The sequence below is a fragment of the Watersipora subatra genome, chromosome 4 (genome assembly GCF_963576615.1).
Source record: "Watersipora subatra chromosome 4, tzWatSuba1.1, whole genome shotgun sequence".
NCBI lineage: Eukaryota > Metazoa > Bryozoa > Gymnolaemata > Cheilostomatida > Watersiporidae > Watersipora > Watersipora subatra.
This window is the reverse complement of record NC_088711.1, coordinates 60,809,266-60,829,328: the sequence shown is the minus strand read 5'-3', so window position 1 is coordinate 60,829,328 and position 20,063 is coordinate 60,809,266. Positions and strand designations below refer to the sequence as shown.

Genomic DNA, 20,063 nt, shown 5'->3' with positions numbered 1-20,063 from the left:
GACAATTTTCAAAAAATACGCCGCAAACAATCATTGATGAAGGCTCCATGCACACGATAGCACAAAGTTCTTGAGACACTATAACAGCACTGCTAAAAGGAACAGTCTAATCCTTGGTGCACCTTTTCATAACACTCTAAAAATGAACCCATGCCTGAGCAAAAGAATGAAAAACAATAAATTCTTATTGTAGTCTTTTTTCATCAGAAAAATGTTAAAGGTATTCTAGCACATCGCAATAAAATGTTCCTAGTGTGTTCACATAAACACAAAAAGCATAATTACTCTCTCTTTCTCTCTCTATCTTTTTCTATCTCACTGTCCCCTCTATTACTTTCTAATTCTCTCCCCACCCTCTTTCACATGCTTCCTCCTCTAACTCTCTCCTCCTGTGCAGCCAGTCAAGGCAACTAAGATTGTCTATGATTGCGATGTACATATGATAGCGGATTTCCAATCCGTTCAATTATCAGCAATCGTCTGCTACAAGTACCTACATGTCCTACATTTACCTAAGGATGTCGGCCATTTGTAGTAGTTATTTTGTAACTTTAATTCTTTTAAGACTTCTATATTTGTGATCTTATCCAGCCACTAGATGCTGATTACCAAGCGCTAAATAATGCTCTACACAAGGAGTGTAGATCATGGAGGTTTCTACATACGAATAAAAGAGTGTAGACAGATGTTTCTACATATAAATAAAGGAGTGTAGAGAGAGGTTTCTACATATAAATAAAGTAGTGTAGATGAAGATTTCTACATATAAATAAAAGGGTGTAGATAAAGATTTCCACATATCAATAAAGAAGTGTAGATAGAGGTTTCTACATATAAATAAAAGGGTGTTGATAAAAATTTGTACATATAAATAAAAGGGTGTAGATAAAGATTTCTACATGTCAACAAAGGAGTGTAGATAGAGGTTTCTACATATAAATAAAAGGGTGTAGATAAAGACTTTTACATATCAATAAAGGAGTGTAGATAAAGATTTCTACATATAAATAAAGGAGTGTAGATAGAGGTTTCTACATATAAATAAAAGGGTGTTGATAAAAATTTGTACATATAAATAAAAGGGTGTAGATAAAGATTTCTACATATCAATAAAGGAGTTTAGATAGAGGTTTCTACATATAAATAAAAGGGTGCTGATAAAAATTTGTACATATAAATCAAAGGGTGTAGATAAAGATTTCTACATATCAATAAAGGGGTGTAGATAAAGATTTCTACATATAAATAAAAAGGTGTAGATAAAGATTTCTACATATCAATAAAGAAGTGTAGATAGAGGTTTCTACATATAAATAAAAGGGTGTCGATAAAAATTTGTACATATAAATAAAAGAGTGTAGATGAAAATTTCTACATGTCAATAAAGGACTGTAGATAAAGATTTCTACATATCAATAAAAGGGTGTAGATAAAGATTTCTACATATCAATAAAGGAGTGTAGATAAAGATTTCTACATATAAATAAAAGGGTGTTGATAAAAATTTGTACATATAAATCAAAGGGTGTAGATAAAGATTTCTAAATATAAATAAAAGGTTGTAGATAAAGATTTCTACATATCAATAAAGAAGTGTAGATAGAGGTTTCTACATATAAATAAAGTAGTGTAGATGAAGATTTCTACATATAAATAAAAGGGTGTTGATAAAAATTTGTACATATAAATCAAAGGGTGTAGATAAAGATTTCTACATATAAATAAAGGACTGTAGATAAAGATTTCTACATATAAATAAAAAGGTGTAGATAAGATTTCTACATATCAATAAAAGGGTGTAGATAAAGATTTCTACATATAAATAAAGGACTGTAGATAGAGGTTTCTACATATAAATGAAAGGGTGTAGATAAAGATTTCTACATATAAATAAATGGGTGTAGATAAAGATTTTTACATATAAATAAAAGAGTGTAGATAAAGATTTCTAAATATCAATAAAGGACTGTAGATAGAGGTTTCTACATATAAATAAAAGGGTGTAGATAAAGATTTCTACATATAAATAAAAGGGTGTAGATAAAGATTTCTACATATCAATAAAAGGGTGTAGATAAAGATTTCTACATATCAATAAAGGACTGTAGATAGAGGTTTCTACATATAAATAAAAGAGTGTAGATAAAGATTTCTACATGTAAATAAAAGGGTGTAAATAAAGATTTCTACATATCAATAAAAAGGTGTAGATAAGATTTCTACATATCAATAAAAGGGTGTAGATAAAGATTTCTACATATAAATAAAGGAGTGTAGATAGAGGTTTCTACATATAAATAAAAGGGTGTAGATAAAGATTTCTACATGTAAATAAAAGGGTGTGGATAAAGATTTCTACATATAAATAAAAGGGTGTAGACAAAGGTTTCTACATATCAATAAAGGAGTGTAGATAAAGATTTCTACATATAAATAAATGGGTGTAGATAAAGATTTTTACATATAAATAAAGGAGTGTAGATAAAGATTTCTATATATCAATAAAGGGGTGTAGACAGAGGTTTCTACATATCAATAAAGGGGAGTGCAGATAGAAGTCATTGAAATCATTTTATAACTTATCAGCATATGATTTTCTTATTCAGCTAATTGAAGTTTTATAGATTGCTATGATTGATCAGCCTTAAAGATACAAGTAGGATGATCAGTTGAAAAAGGGAAAAAAGGTAAATATATTTGTTCCTTTTACTCATTAAAAAAATAGACAGTCTAATAATAATTTGTAGAGTTAGTTTTATAATAAAAAATAATTGCATGAGACACCTTGGTATGGTTGTCACGGCTATTCAATATAGAATAAAGGAAGACTCATTGAGATACATTAGTTACAACTAATAATAATAATAACAACATTATAACTAATTATTCTGGCTCTCCAAAATTAACAGTGAAATTTTAGAACACTTAGTGGGTGGCTGCAGCAAACTCACTGGAACTATCAATGTTAATAAATTACACATTTGATGTCAAACAGGTGCTATAACTCTAAATACAGTACCACAATGTGTTTGGTTTTATTATATTGAACGTTCACTACATAACTTTATGTCACGGAATTGTCTCAGGTTTGTCATCGAGTGAAAGCATTTGCTGGTACTTCATAAAAGGCATACGGATGCTCCGCTCAAAACCTTCAGAGCATCGGATGCACTTGAGGACCTAAAACAAACCGCAAGCAACCATAAACTCTGGTCTGTATGAGCCCAGATTATTATAAGCTATTTATCCATGAGGAAACACGGAAGCCAAGCTTAACTATCCAATTTGCAGCATAATGTTTGTCAGTTTGTCTGTGCATATGTTCAGTTATAGAGATAAAGTTTTAGAAGTGAAAAACCCACTCTGCACTGGATTTCAACTCACAACTGCTAGTTCTGCAGACAGGCATTTATCCAATACACTACACCAGGGGTGGGCAAAGTTTTTCTCAAAGAGCCAAATTTCAAAGTTGCAAGATTTTTGGGAGCCGCATAATATGTGTATCGGTATAACATTTCATTCTGATAATACAAGTTTGGTAGTGGTTGTAATAAAATTTATTTATTAGAATACTTTTACAATAGCATTGAATAATGTTGAAGTGAGTCTAAAGAGCTTTGTATAACAGTATAACATTTCATGAAGAGCTACATTATAACATTTCATACTGATAATACAAGTTTGGTAGTGGTATTGTAATTAAATTTATTTATTAAAATACTTTTAAAATAACATTGAATAATGTTGAAGTGAGCCTAAAGAGCTTTGTATAACTTAAAGTTTAGTGAGATACATGGAATTGTTTATGGCTGCTCATTATCTCTTGGTAGTCTGGCTCTCTACTGCAGCATGCTATTCTTCGGAGCTGACACAAGTGATCTTGGGTCAGAGTGGATCTCAACTCGCTCTTGATATTATTCATGTATGAAAATGCTGATTCACATATATATGTGGCAGCAAACACAGTGTACAACCATCTTCCTAGTTGAGCAAGCTGTGGATATTCAGCCTTTGTTGAAGCTTTCAAGTAGAACCCCTCCTCAATATCATCTATACCTGTACCTTTGAGGTTACACAACTCCAGTTGCAGAGATGAGACATTAACACTTTTCAATGGCAACTGAGCAACCCACTCTCCATTAGGCTTTGCCTTCTGTGGTGCCTTTATGAGTTGTATGATATGCTTCAAAGATTGAAACTGACTAAATCAATTGCTAAACTTTTGTTGCAGCTTTTCTATAAAGTGAGTGTACTCAGCTGTACAAGACGCCATTTCTTCATCGTCATCTAAAATGCTTTTAGAGTAGGAAAGTGAAGCGTATCACCTGGCATATCCATCAGAAACAACTCCAACTTATGAGAGAAGGCTTGAACAGCTGGTAGTATATTAATGATAGTCTTGTTCTTCCCTTCAAGCTTGAGATTCAAATCATTCAAATGGCCACAGATGTCAGCAAAGAAGGCAAGGTCACTCATATTTTTAGAAGAGCTCATCATCTCTTGAAACTGCCTTGCAATCAGGCTTGTGCATGTATTTAGAAATGAGGTTAGCTCATGACGAATACTCCACAATCTCAACAGAGCATTTCCCTTACTTAGCCATCTAATGTTATTGTATGTTAGTAAACCTTCACAAGTGGCATCGCTTTCTTTGAGAAACTTCCTCAAGTTTCTGTGTCTGAGAGCCGATTGACTTCTGAGGAAGTTGATCATTTTCATAGCCTTACACATTAGTTGTTGAAAGTGATCATTTAGTTTTCTGCATAAAACAGTTTGGTGGATGATGCAATGGAATGCTAGCATTGATGGCATATCCTTCTTCAATCTAGCTATGAGCCCTTGATCTCTTCCAACCATGGCTGGTGCGCCATCTGTTGTTACAGATATGCATTTGTGAAGAGGTATCTTCATCTCGTCAAGTCTTTTGACGAGAGCATCATAGGTAGCCTGACCGGTGGTTTCTCCTTCTAATCCAACCAAAGTAAGAAGTTCCTCCTTCCTTTCTTCACCATCAAAGAATCTGCAACACAGGGTATATGACTAAAGCATAATAATATGCTTTACAAAGAAACATACTGATGCTTCATAAAGAAGCATGTAGTATAAATGTGTGGGTTAGTCACTTTGAAACAAGTATCATAAAATAAGTGCAACATTTTCTACTTGGAGTTGTGTTCTCGCTTTGCTGTCTTTTAAAATGCACTTGTATGACTTCATCTTGCAAATGCATGGTAAAAATGATTACCAGTTGTTAGTGTACACACAGTAGCCTACATACCTTATGAAGACTTCTAATTGAGCTGCATCCATTATATCAGTAGATTCATCAATGGCAATTGAAAAGTAATCCGCCTGGTCTATATGGGTTAGCATAGTCATTCTGAGATGACCATTCATGCTTTCAATTCTACCAGTGGTAGTTTTCCTAGAAAGTGGTATTGCCTTGACTTTACCAATCACATCACGCTTATCTGGAAAAAGTGTTTGCATAGCCTCAACAGTGCATTCTTTTACAATCTCAGCATGAGAACAGGGAAGCAATGCTTTTGCTAGAATCTTTGAGACTCGTAGAGAAGCTTCTGTAGCGCGTTTATCAGTAGCTGGGAAAGAAACTAGTATATTTTCTGAAGAAGTTAGTGATTTTTGAAGTTTATCTAGCTTTGATGTCTAGCTAAAGATCCCAGTGAAAATGTTGCGGTAAACTCTCTGTGCTTTGTCACATGATGTCGTTTGATGTTTGTCTTCTTGTTAGCGGAGATCATTTCCTGACACAATAGACATTGCGGTTTGCCATGCCTAAAAATGAATGCATATTCCAGGGTCTACTCATCTTGAAATTCTCTCGTAGATTCGTTTCTATTTTGTTTACTTTGTGAGGCTTCCATTGTAGCTCTGGGAATGGTTCGTTTTGTTGAAGATGCCATTGCTACCCCCATTGCATTGGTATCACTTCTGTCTTCACCTTCCACAGTCTGTTTATCTCGAACCCAAGCTCTTTGTATTTACCAATCTTCTCATCTTCCTTCTGTACTACCCTTGTGTCTCCAGGTATTGCTATGTCTATGACCTGACATTGTTTGGTTTCTTTGTTTATTAGTATCAGGTCTGGTCTTCTAGCTTCAATAACCTTGTCTGTCTGCACGTTGAAGTCCCATAGCAGCTTCACTTTCTCATTCTCCAATACAGCTTCTGCCCGGTGGTCGTACCATTTTTCTGTGCGGGGCAACTCATGTTTCTTGCATATGTGCCAGTGCACTGCACTTGCCACTTTGTCATGCCACCCTTTATATTCTGTCTGTGCGATCTTACTGCATTCGCTGACTATATAGGTTATGATCACCTCAAACATCAAAAACAATTGCAAATGATAAAAAAATACTGATACTTTCCAATAAACCTTAATAAAATTTATTGTTAAGAATGTTTTTTATGCGTAATAATATTATTAATCTTTCACGACATGTAAACTAATAAGATTAAACTGTGCAATGAAAGTCTACACTGGATGCTGATCCCGTCATTCCCAGCAAGTCAGCACAGCAATCGGTGTTCAGCACGTTAAAACTTACAGCAGTTGTAAAATTTACTAGCTGAGAAGTAAGAATATATTTGCAGCTGCCACAGACATAATTTCAACAAAGTGAAATTAGTATGTTTTCAGCAGCATCACATAAAACAAGTAAAAAAATCACCACAATTTACCTACATGCTTTGGGCAGACATTAATACGTTTCAATATAATTACCTGCTGTTTGTTGAACTTGGCGGAGTATATGAACTTTGTACCAAAGATTTGCGTAGGCATTAAACTTCACCAGCAGAATGGTTGCTATGGCGACTAATAAAACAAGCAAGGAGAGAAGAATTCCAATCTTCAGGGAAATATCCAACTCCCTTATGACTTCGGATTCAGCTGCCAAAACATGTACCAAACAGTTTGACTGTTATATTTTTGTAGAATGATTCTCAATAGTTTCTCAGAGTTATTTTTTTTAGAAGTTAGGATTTTAATGAAGTGTTTTAAATTTTAAGAATTTTCATTAAAATACAAAAAAACATTTGGTAAATATTTTAAGTTTTAATTGTGATCTTTACACTACACAAACATTCTCAAGTAAAAATATGGATAATTTATTATTTGTGGGCTGTATGACAGGGGAATTTCTAGCTTATTATTCATAGTTTTTCAAGTTTTAATTTAAAAAAAAATAGGTTGAACTCCCTTTTTGCATTTTAATCTCTTAGCTTTTGGGTTTTGATTAACGACTTAATTATTTTGGTGTTTATTAGTGCTTCAAACATCTACATTTTAAACCATGATCTTGTTTTAAATGTTACCACTTTTAATCTCAGACAGACGATTGAAAAGTTGGCCAATGATTGAGCCCCCCATTGAAATTCAATTGGAATATTTTAGGAGTCGTTTTCTCCTTGTTTCACATGGTGAACAAAAAGTAAAAAGCAGATGGGGAAGTCTCTAACAACATCTAGTTCAAGTAAATTAGTTTATTATTGCCATATTTCTTTTAGCCTGTAGTCTTCACTTTCTTTTAAACTGCACTTACATGACCCAATGAAAAGCCAAAAAGTTACAAATCATAGGCTATCGCTGCCTATACATATGAGATACAGGAATGCTGTCTGTTATTGTTAGATTTTGTGTTACATGTACTCAATTGGGCAATAAGCAGTTTTTATTTGACATCAGTGAAGGTGCACAAATATTTACGGTAGACTTTTCATAAATAAAGGGCATAAAGTAGTGCAATGAATTAGATTAGAGAGAAGCATGCTCAAGCTGTCACAGCTGACATATAGTATAAGTGCTTCTCGGTGCTATAATGCAAACTTGGGTAGTCAGTTTTAGTGGAGTTAGGAAGTTTCCTCCTCATCACAAACTACTGAGCCAAGCATGAAGATACACACCTCAGAATATTTGTTTCGTTCATCATCAAAACATTTCAAGCAATGGAGTGCGGTGATAAGCAACCTAGAAGTCCTTTAAACTAAATTCTTTCCCCTGATTTACCAGCAATCAGTTTTCTGGCTGCAATCTTGTGTTTGATTTGTGTGACAGAGCTCTTGAACCTGTCCAAATAGTGATCAACTAATATTATTCGTAGATGAACCGTTTGTTAGTCAAGGCAGTGTGATTCATCGCTGAAAATGGTTTTACCTTCTCCACATATTCCTACGAAGAAGCTTCTCTTAACTGTAGGATTGGTGACTGACTGACACGTGTAGGTCTGGTTCAGGAACTCCGTCGTCACATTGTAGATCGTAATGATATACTGAACCTTGCTGAAACTGTAACACAGAGGAAAAGTAAATCGACATGCTAAATACAAAAATGTAGCATTAATAGGCAAAAGTTGTGGTAAGGTCAGCACGGTATGGTGTCACTCAATCAAAAAGCGCCCAACCTGTGAATAATGGTGCTCGGGCTAACTTCCTAATAAGGCTTCTGGTTGTAAGAGCATTCTGATCTATGCTCACCTAATAGTACAAGACTAGTACATTGTAGCCATCCAGAAGAAGACAAACAATAGTTCACTGAATAATATAACCTATACATGTTATAAGTTTTATTACATAATAGAATCAGAAGTCCTATTAAAATGTTGTTCGCTTAAAGGTTGACTTGCAATAAAATTCACATTACAGTTATTTGGTATCAAAAGATTCACCATGTCTTACTCTGTTGTGTTGTAGGTGCCAAATACATGGAAAAGTGATTACAAGCTCTTAAAAGCTCAAAAACGAAAAGCCGCCGTAGATTGGAATCTTTTTATTTATCTGACACATTCATTACAGTTTGGTTATCGTCTTGTCACGTGATGTTCTCACGTGAATTAAAAGGCCAATAAAAAGCTCAATATAAAACTTATCGTAGCACTAGTTTATGACAAACACTTCGGGTTTTACCGAAGACCCTGTATCAAATATAGATGTTCGCTACTTTACAGTTTTGTTTCGGCTTGGACTAATCGTCAAGTCGTAATCTGATCATGTGACCCAATACTTCGAAAATAATTTTTGCAGCACTTTTCGATTATCACAGGTAACCAACAGGCTCGTCATGATTATCAGACAATGATATGTACTCCTTCGAGCTAAGGTTAAAAAGTTTAACGAATTTTGTTGGTAAGTTATAAGATATCAGTGCTAAAAGTGACAGCATTACAATGACAATAAAACAGACGCGTAAGAACAATAGACATGGTTTTATTGAATGCGTGAAGTATATTTGTGAAAATATTTCAACGAATGAGATTGCATGAAAGTGTAAACAGAAACCATCCTGTAACAACTAAGTCCCATTTGAGCCGTTTTGGAAAGGGAATCCAAACTACGGCGGTCTCGTGTGGCTGCGATTAACTGTTCGTTTTTTAGCTTTGAAGAGCTTGTAATCACATTCCCATATATTTTGCACCTACAACACAACAGAGTAAGACATGGTGAATCTTATGATACCAAATAACTGTAATGTGAATTTTGTTGCAAGTCAACCTTTAACAAGTCTAACTTCCATCTCAAAACCGAACAGTGGCTAACAAACAGCAAATCATTTTTCCCTTATCAAGTTATTCTACATTGCTAACATTCTTGGAGAGTGATAAACCGAGTTCTGCATTTGTTAGCTTTTATACATTTTAACTTTAGCCTTAGCATCTAGGCAATTGCTAAATAGGTCAATAGTCTGAGGTCCTAAGCTTTGTCAAGGGCAGAGTGTTAGCACTTCATCGTCATACAGACTGAAACTGTATGCCTTACTTTATCATGTCTTATTCTCACAGTTATTAGTAGTACAGTAGACGTCCCTAGAGCATTATAGGGGCGTCTACTGTACCTGCACTAGTTGTTATATCAAAATATCAAGGCTATACTAGGCTACTACAAGGCTACTACAAGGCTACTACAGTACTAACCGTTTTTTTATTATGTACAAAATAACTATTGTACCGATACTGCGACCTTGTTTCGACACAAGTAATGCCCTCACAGTTAACAAAACTAGCCAATGAGACACAAGCTAAGCTCAACACCAAACCAACATGCTAAACGTACAACCAATGATGTCCAAAGCGTGTGTTGAACACATCAGTGCTTGTTTTTCTGCCTAACAGCAATCTCTGTATCCATGACTTCAAATCTGTTCAAAGCAAGCGTGCTAGTATGAGCTATCTAAATTATAACGTTTTTATAAATTATTGTGTTATCTAAATTTATAACAATGCTCGAGGCCAGACATTCTACTGAATGGCTTCGCTATATGCAAGCTTCAACATTAACGGATCAAAGTGAAACTCTAAAAGTATGATTGGCTTTCAAATGAATTACTGAAATGTCAGGGAGTAATGCATTGCTGGTCAGTTGCCAGCTTAAAGTATTTGAAATACTACAACGATCGCTGCTGGTCAAACTGTAACTACCTATCGCGGCCAAAGCAGCCACAAGTGTCGGGAATCAAACTTGAAAAGTTTACATCGTTCTATCTATTTCTTTTGTATTGTTATGAAACTCTATTGTTTGTTTCCTGAATCTTATTGAATGGCATATTATTTTATATATACTACTACATTATATTACATATAATACATATATACTCATATATACATACACATACATACATATAATACATGTATGTATATACACACATGTATTATATATACACATATTATGTGTATATATAATACTGCATATATACATAATATAATATATAACATATAATAATATTGTAATGAATTTGCTAAGCTCAGCTATTTTTAATAGCCATATGTATCAAGCTATTCTGGGACTAGCGTAGTAATACGCCAGCCAGCTTTGATGGAAAGCCAATAGACTATCACATAACTCAGTATATAAGGAGCTGTAAGCCAATGTTTGACAGGAGGGGTAAGAATATTGCAACAAGTGAAGACACCCTAGTGAGACGGAGAACAAAGAGCACAGGGCAAGTGATACACACTATGAACTACAAAACAAAGGACTGAGAATTACAAAGAGTTACGAATCATTAAGAACAGCTTGGTAACACTAACTTATCTCTGTGCAGCTGTGTATTTGCATATATTTTGACATTCTTACATTTAAAAGTGTAGCTGCTTGAGTATTTATTATTTGTGAACTCAATTCAGCATCACGCTTGATTGTGTCGAATTGTTCTGTCTTTTTATACTTATATAGCTTGTGTAATAAAGAGCCACGCTCATTCACCAGTCACCTTGCTTGAAACAATTACAGTTGTACATGAGAGCTACATTATTACTCATTTGATGTAAGACAACATATACACAGAGCCCACTTGCAAGTGGCTAGTCAGCGCTGACTTCCACAACAATATGCAATCCAATGTGGTTCAAGCTTTGGTTGGAACTGAACCAATCAAATTGTGCGTGACTTAGCCATCCAGTTTGAACCTTTCAGATTTTATTTGCTTTGGCTACTTCTTCCAGCTGAAGATTCCGATGTGTTTTAACAAATAGCAAAAGTTCTTAGTGTTTATATGATCTAGGACTAGGGTGAGAGCCAAAGTGCAGCTATGAATAAATACAGAAACCAAAATACTGCTCTAGTTTTATCCACCATATTAATGACCTTAATGTTCTGCGTACTTATTGCAAGTTAGTCAATTACTACATATTCATATTAGCCGTCAGTTTAGATGCAGTGCAGCAAAGTATGATTTTATAGATTATGACTGCGGTAATTCTATAATAAGATGATGGCGAGTGCACATCTTCGACATTCATTTACAGCGATTTGTTATTTTTCTAATCAGCAAAATCTATTCTGCAAAGTAAAACTAATAACAAATATTTTATACGCCTACAGTGAAACAAAACAAAAATATATTTACTATAGCTATAAAAAGTGGTGCTACTTGTTCACCATCTATCTGTATCCAGGGTTCAAGGTTAGCTTAGAAGATAACTTTCAATGATACTCCAACTTGTGACATTGTGTTTGGTTGACTGATGCTTTAACACCTGCTCTATCCAATCGCCTTCAAGTATTTATGAACAATTGTGCAGCTACCCTATTCTCTGTGTTGTCGACGCATCTACTAGTCTATCATGACGAACTCGCATGTTATATAAATTTGATATGTAATAAAGCAGATATAACGCTATACGTAAGTCTCTTTTTCTTGCAGCGGCAGCGATATAGGCTACCATTATCGGCAGCGATATAGGCTACCATTCAAATCGGATTTAAGAACTCACCTGACTTGACACTTTACATTATATGGAATTTTTTACGTAATACGAAGAAAAAACTTCACTTAAATTCTTTATAATTATGATGTGGGATTTAAGTTATAGAAGGTAAACATTATAATAGGAGCATCTACTGTATATAGATTGTTGTAAAGTTCTTGAGCATTTCAGTTAGTCTGGCAATATTTTCAAGTACATTTGAACTACTGCATAATAAAACAACAAACAGGAAATGACGTCAATGCAAAAACTAATTATAGAACTAAAGCACAAGTACTTGGTTAAACCAAGTGTCAGTATGTAGGACAGCTATTGGCAAGCTCATACAACATCAGCTAATTATAACCAGTACATAGTTCAAGAGCTTCCCCAGAAATTTTTGGTCTTAAGTTTTTTTCGACATAGTTGAACTGAACAGGTGGTCATAACTTACATGGGATCAACAAAGTCCTCAAGTATTCTCCGGGTCTCTCTAGGAACTGATTTATCAATGAGATCAGACACAGAGGTACCATTCTCCATCAACAGTTTTATTTTCTTTTCATAAAAATTCTCATTGCTGTCGTACCAGAGGTAGCAGAAAGCGTGCAAAGTCTGTCCTTCATATAGACATGTTTCCGCAGACGCATTGACAAATTCTGGGACTGATGCAGGCTCGGCAACAAGCTCTAGTAATTCAAGAAGCATCACTCGCACATAGAATTCTGATAAAGTCGTGAGAACACTTGTTAATGATTGACAATTTTTACGGAAGGGATCTATGAATGTTCAACTCTCTTATAGCAATAATTTATAGTTCAACACATGCTTGAAAGAAAAAATATGTTTTTAACATGCAAATTTATTTCTGTCAAATCGGTTTCATTATGCAATTTATATTTAATAAAATATTTTACTGATAATTTAATATTTAGAAATTAAACTGTGTATTTAAAACTATCCCAATTAAATGAGACAATAATTGATTTTCTCATTCACACCCTCTGACTACTAGCTCAACAAGATAACCAAAAAAAGCAAAAAAGAAGAGTTGTCTTCTCAATGTAGCTTTTCATTTCACTGTGTCATCTTACTATCAGCTTACACGTGTATTAATGCATGTCTGAGTCTCTCTTCTGAATACCTTTTCCAGCAAGTAAAAGTTGGCTAATACATAGCTAGGGAAAAATATGCCAGATTTATAGTCATAAAGCTGATATGAAAATTGTGAGCCCATAACAGAAGATAGATTACGACTTAGCCAACAAAACTCACCTTTATCATAGACTGTTACAGTGATGTTTTGGGAGACGCTTTCTGAACTGTTTTCAGAAAATGCTTCGCAGACAAATGTGCATTCATAAAATTTTGGCACTGATGTGTTGCTACAGTCCGCACTAGTGAGCTGATACCAGAAAACCTTTTCTCTGGTTTCTTCATCATTATACTGAAACATGTGGGGAGTTGATGATCCGAGCTTCACTCCACCTTTATACCTGTTGCAAGCGGGTAAAAAAATAAACGGGACAAATTTAAAGGGCTGAGATATATAAGCAATACAGCCTTTATTTTTAGAAAATTACTCCAGCCATGTTGCAGTTAGTATTTATTCTCATAGAGCTTATGACCTCATGAACCTTATGACCTCAGGAGTGGGAAATTTGAACGTAGTATTGCTTTTACAAAACTGTGCCAGGCTTGATTTCAGCATTTGAAGCTCAACATTTGTACACAGAATGTGAGCCAAATTAAGTTTTAATTTTTTTTCTAAAATCATACAAGTTGTGACATTCATACAGGTCGCTATGAAGCAATTTCACGCATATGTCATGTTGGCACACAAAACTGAGTACGTGATATAATGATAACAAGTTTTATGCCCACTCTTTGCTTATGCTAGCCAATCAGCTTGCAGTAAAGTGCTTCAACTGCTATGGCCTGGCATATTTGAATACGAAGTTTCAAGTGTCTGTGTTTTCACTCATAAGAGAGGTTTGTTTGGCAGTATACCATTTTTGCTAATAGTATGGTTAAAAATGGGCTTTTGGAAGGTTGGTTAAGTATAGTAAACTCACTCAACCACAGGTTAATAGCAAGTAGCTACTGAATATAAATTAGTATATATCATTCCTACCATAGCTTTGGTTTAGTGTTACCATCACTCTTCCCAACACAATGATGTGTACCAACTAAACATCAGATTAAAACCAATGCTTTGTTTATATTACAGAAGTGATGTTTTTATGTTTCGTGTTAAATTGAAAACTGTTTTGACTCTTTTGCCATGAATACCGTCAAAGCTTTTTTGCTTTGATATAAAAATTATCAAGTAGGCCTACCATTTTGTAGTTTTTATTAATCTTTGTTATTGCCTCCTTTTGACTTAATAAAATATTTCTTTGCTGTTAATTTATTGTTTCTCAAAAAACAAAACAGCTAAAAATTTCACTAGGTTGAAGTATTGTTTTTGTGTACATGTGGAATACTAAAAATGTAATACTGATATAACATTTTTAAAGGAAGATGGTACACAAAACAGCAAATAGGAGGCTCTAAATCATAATAAAAGGACAAGTTTTAGTATTTCAATAACTACAATGTATCATAGAATAGTTAGTGAGAAATGTAAATACATTTATGTAAAAGGAAAACAAGTTAGGATTTGGGCTATAAAGGAATACAAAAGCAATTATCCTATTTGCATTTACAACTAGCTGATGCTTTAACTCATGTAGTGAGGCAAGTTAGAAGTGGTTCAAGTTCAAACATTCTAATTCAGTGAGCATGAGTTGCATTGCATGTACATTGTTAGCCCCACATAATAGTCTCGTAGGTAAGGATTGTAATATGTATTACTCACCATCTGAAATAAGCATAGCCTGTGGCACAGCAATACAGCGAGAATGGTCTGTTAGCGTAGGTCATCACATTGTTCTGCTTGTCTGTGTGGTTTGCTGATACCATCTCCAAATCTACAAATATATAATCTATCACCTGTTTTGACTCATCTGATACTATTGACTGTTGAATATTACTTATTGAGGATTAAATCATAAGTAATTTTGTGACCTTGTATTTTTTTCTTGTTCACAGGCCTTAGTTCCAAGCTTTACATTTTCAGCCTTAAAACAAGCTGATGTGCGTACAGTTATATTGCTATTTGACAATATGTATAACTCAAAGAGAATGTTGAATCTTTAACTCATCTGGCTCATCATTTTGAAAATATTTTCTAGCGTTTAGCTAATGTCCCCTTTGATGGATCAAGATTAAATAGAAGAGAACTTTGATTTTGGTAAACAGTGAGCTATGACTCTACGTGCAAGCATATCTATTGGTTTCACTAGTTCTTGATTGATAACAAACCAATGTATATCTTTTGGAGCCCAATTATAGGCAGAGAACAAGGGATACAACCAGTTACATTAGTAATGTTGTTGGGTTTAGCTAAAAGTTTCTAAAATGTATGAACACTAGTACCTCAGCAGTCCCGTAAGCAGTTAGAGATTGTCATGAGTAACAAGTATGAGCATAAATATTCTTAAATGCAAATAGGTGTCAAGTGATGCCGATAGCAGCATGCTTGGCTGGAAATTTGAATATTTAGGTTTGATTCTGTGTTGTACAATCTTTTTGCTCTTTGCGTGGATTCGGACTGGTAGACTGACACTCTAACATCTGCACTAATCAATCACCCTTCTACATTTCAGAATACTTGTGCAGATTTGTGTTACACTTTATGATCTTCACGAACTGCTTGGGTACTAGTAGAAAATATATTCAGAATAAAGTGAGTATAGTTTGTGTCTACAAAAACTGTGCGAACAAGTATATTTATCAAGTTGACTAAGTTTGTTCAAGTTCATTTGCTACTAGTGATAACGAGTCACAAGTCACAAGTCAGTTTAAGTTGCTACTATGTACAGCGGTGCAGAACAAAAAAATGAGTTGCATGTAAAAATATGAATCAAGTTTCGAGTCGAGTAATATTTAGTATCAAGCCAAATTTAGTATTTAGTATTAATTAAAATATCAAGTCATATTTTGGCGAGAATCAGCTGATAGGATTTTAATTTTGAGTGTCGCTGAATCTCAGGTTCCTCACCAGTCACTTGTAACAAATACCATTTACCATTGCTAGAACACCTCCAAACGCACATGTTTATAGACTTTAAAAATACTCATTAAAATCCTGCAGTTTAAAATTCTAACTCCAACATTAAAAATAGTAAAATCTGAAACGAGACATGACATATAAACCACTTTTTCAAACTTTAGAATCAAGTTTAACACACTCGTTTAGACCTGTATTGATTGCCAAGTTAACTTGGCTGGTTAAATTTTTTAGTTTCTAGCTTGTTTACCACTGTTAACAAAATCCATGTTTGATTTTTTGTTTAATTGAATTTTATTTTTTCAGCAAGTAAGACAATTACTAAAAATTACATCATATAAATCAATAATGAAGGCTCCACGTACACAATAGCTTGGTTAATTGAGGCGCAGAGCTCAGTTGGCAAGCTGTGAGCAGAGTGTGACTCACATAAAATATATAAAAACCCTGCAATTTAGAGCAAACCAAAAAAGACAGCTAAACAACACACAGACTACTACAGCCTCGACAGCAGGTGCTGCTTCAAGACCGTTCTAAATAGATTAGTGTTTGTAATTTCCCAGATATCAGCAGGCAGCTGATTCCACACTTTTGATGCTTGGTATGAAAGCTAAAAATAGTTCATAACAGCTAGGTTCGATATTCAATACTTTATAAACCATATGCGTTTGGGTCACCCATTAAAGCCAAGATGAAATGGGGTGAGTAGTGATATCCTATAGTGTGTTGAAAAAGAAATGTAAATAGATATTGCCAATAGGCAGCCCTAGATTCTACACGAGTTCAAATGAAACAGTGACAAGTAGAGACTAAGCAAACATACATTGTTCCGTTATGTTCAAAAACTATCACCACTCACATCTTTCAACTTGGCAAATCTGTTTTCTTTATATTAACTTTTGTGATATAATTCTAATTTCCAATCAATACAACAAATTTTCATCTTAACCATGCCTTAAACATGGAATAAAATACAACTATAAATCTAGTTAGGTGGTAGAAAGTCTGTATACTGACATGTGTGTTTATTACGTGTCTATGTTGTCTGTGATATCTAAAACTGTGTCTGTGACTGTGTCTATGTTGTCTGTGAATGTGTCTATGTTGTCTGTGACTGTGTCTATGTTGTCTGTGACTGTGTCTATGTTGTCTGTGACTGTGTCTATGTTGTCTGTGATATCTAAGACTGTGTCTATGTTGTCTGTGATATCTAAGACTGTGTCTGTGAGTGTGTCTATGTTGTCTGTGATATCTAAGACTGTGTCTATGTTGTCTGGAATATCTACGAGTGTGTCTGTGACTGTGTCTATGTTGTCTGTGACTGTGTCTATGTTGTCTGTGACTGTGTCTGTTGTCTGTGACTGAATCTATGTTGTCTGTGACTGTGTCTATGTTGTCTGTGACTGTGTCTATGTTGTCTGTGACTGTGTCTATGTTGTCTTGGATATCTAAGACTGTGTCTATGTTGTCTGTGATATCTAAGACTGTGTCTGTGTCTATGTTGTCTGCGATATCTAAGACACTCATGATTAGCATAGTATTTCAATAGACAAACAAGACTCTAATCAAAGTTTCAAGTACTACAGAAATGAGATAAAAACTTTCAACAATATGTATATCGACAAACTTTAGTGTTCTTTTATATGAGCTCTTAGTATGAGAAACTGCCTTACATAATCTATGACTATCGAATTTAACAATCCATACCATATGCCTCCGTAATATTATCAGATTACCGACTTTTAAAATACTTTTGTTCAACTCACTCAACAACTCCTGATTTCTATTTCTTTCTTTTACAACAAAAAAACATAATTTTGTTGATGCTTACTAATACCACAAAAAGTTATACATACATACAAACTATTTTGAACATACACAACCATATTTACGGTTTGTGAACATAAACTTTACCTGCAGATTGATTGTTTGCTGGACAAACAGGAAGTAATTCCACCCAATTGCTGTTCTGTGAAGAGACAGCATAGATCAGCAATAATCCCCAAAATGCTAGTAGTGGCAAGTCAGCCATGGTGAGCTATGCTTCTCTTCTCATAGCTGTTAGCTTGTTCAAGTCTTGCGACAGTCTGTCACATGATTCTGGTGAGCTTGCATGTCATGATGCATTATCTGTTGAAACCTGAATTGTTGGCTCATTATATCGATGAAGTTTGATTGATAATTCTTGTTTTTGGAACAATGCAAAACACTTCCCTGTTTCCACAGTTGGCATGTCCAATTGTATAATTGCTAGTAACGTAAAAACAACTCACCAGAGCGTCGTGTGAATTATTAATTTGTTTTTTTTTAGATTAGTTTGCTTTCACATCTAATATACAATATCAAATAAATAGGGGACGTTCAAGAGACTGCCCTTCCTTCCAATGTAAAAGTTTGACATAGTGCCTTGCTAGTTGAATTATGACCGCTTACAGTCACCAAACCAATTTTGTGTTATTTTCTTTGCTTTTTTAAATCTCTCAAACTGAAAGGTCAAGAGATTAATTAAAAAAACAAAGAGCTTTGCTTTATTTATGTTTTTTCAATGTGGTATGTTGGTCGTGTTGTGGAATGTGATCCACTGAGAGCTGAGCCTATGACTGAGCTAAGCCAAGCCAGGCTGTGCTCAGTCAGGCAGAATGACGAGGTCAGAGTTTAGCCAAGCCAAAGCCAAGCCAAAGCCAAGCCAAAGCCAAGCCAAAGCCAAGCCAAAGCCAAGCCAAGCCAGAGCCGTGCTGAGTCAGGACTGAGCTGAGCCAACAGATGCCGGGTCCAGCCAAGTAGAGCGGAGGCGGAGCTTACTAGCTATATAAGCTCGAATATTTGTGTAGAAGAGCAGAGCTGTTCTGAGCCTGTTCATTGCCTGTTACTTGAGCATTCTTGGACAGCTTATGAACTAAGCAGAAAATATTTGCATAAACTCATGCACCGAGTCATGTACTAGTCGAGGAAAGTGAAGGTCGCTCAAAACCTTTACCCTGGTGGCAGTAGTGGGATCGCTGACAATCTCAAGAACTCCACCACAGGACTTGCGTCAGGATCACTGGACACTGGGAGGATTACTGGACTCTGGATGAACTGGGCTGCCTAAAAAACGGCGACACTGCTCCTACTAGAAGAACTTCTTGACAACAGGAAGAAACCCAAAGAGAGCTGTGGAAAGCCCTGCGGTATCAGACACAGTAGATGCACTGCTCCGGGAGCAGAAACCTACTAAAGGCTCCGACAGGACTTGCCTGAGGAGGAAGCGAGTTCCTACCAGAAGAACTTCCTACAGGAAGAAACCCAGAGAGAGCTGTGGAAAGCCCTGCGGTATCGGACCCAGTGGATGTACTGCTCCGGGAGCAGAAACCTACTAAAGGCTCCGACAGGACTTGCCTGAGGAAGAAGCGAGTTCCTACCAGAAGAACTTCCTACAGGAAGAAACTTGGAAAGGAGCCGACAGCCATGGACACAGTAAAGGCACTGCTCTGGGAAGAGAGCAGAAACCTACTGAAAGCCAGACATGGCCAATAGGAGAGCAAGAAGTGCTGACACAGGACCCGACCGACTAGTCGAGGCACTAGAACGAGTACTACTGATGCCAAAGGCTCAGGAACTGGCACCACATTTTAGGACTTCCAGTACACTGGAAAGGGAGATGTGGAGTACTTCATCACTTGCTTCACGAAGGTAGTCGATGCCAACCAGTGGATGGAAGGAGCAACCCTATTGCACCTCCGTGAAGCACTGGGCGAACAGGCTGAGGA

At 35.4% G+C, this 20,063-nt stretch overlaps 1 protein-coding gene across 1 annotated transcript; it reads right to left on the bottom strand.

Annotated features, from left to right (window-relative positions):
* Positions 1-2,673: 2,673 nt before the first annotated feature.
* On the bottom strand, positions 2,674-18,384 carry LOC137393622 (uncharacterized). Its single transcript, XM_068080258.1, has 7 exons — positions 18,229-18,384; positions 15,061-15,172; positions 13,476-13,696; positions 12,655-12,889; positions 8,177-8,307; positions 6,746-6,913; positions 2,674-3,180 (listed from the first exon to the last, which is right to left on the bottom strand). Exons 1-7 carry the CDS (start codon positions 18,344-18,346, stop codon positions 3,155-3,157), a joined length of 1,011 nt encoding a protein of 336 aa, XP_067936359.1. The 5' UTR covers positions 18,347-18,384; the 3' UTR covers positions 2,674-3,154.
* Between the last annotated feature and the right edge of the window lie 1,679 nt (positions 18,385-20,063).

Bases quoted from the DNA above. Each gene is read 5' to 3' on its own strand.
- LOC137393622 (XM_068080258.1), bottom strand. From the start codon at position 18,346: ATGGCTGACTTGCCACTACTAGCATTTTGGGGATTATTGCTGATCTAT. The intron at 6,914-8,176 runs GTAAAACCATTT...ATGTTTTGGCAG, and splicing joins CGTAGGAATATGTGGAGAAG to CTGAATCCGAAGTCATAAGG. The intron at 3,181-6,745 runs GTAATTATATTG...GGTTTGTTTTAG, and splicing joins CCAAGTTCAACAAACAGCAG to GTCCTCAAGTGCATCCGATG.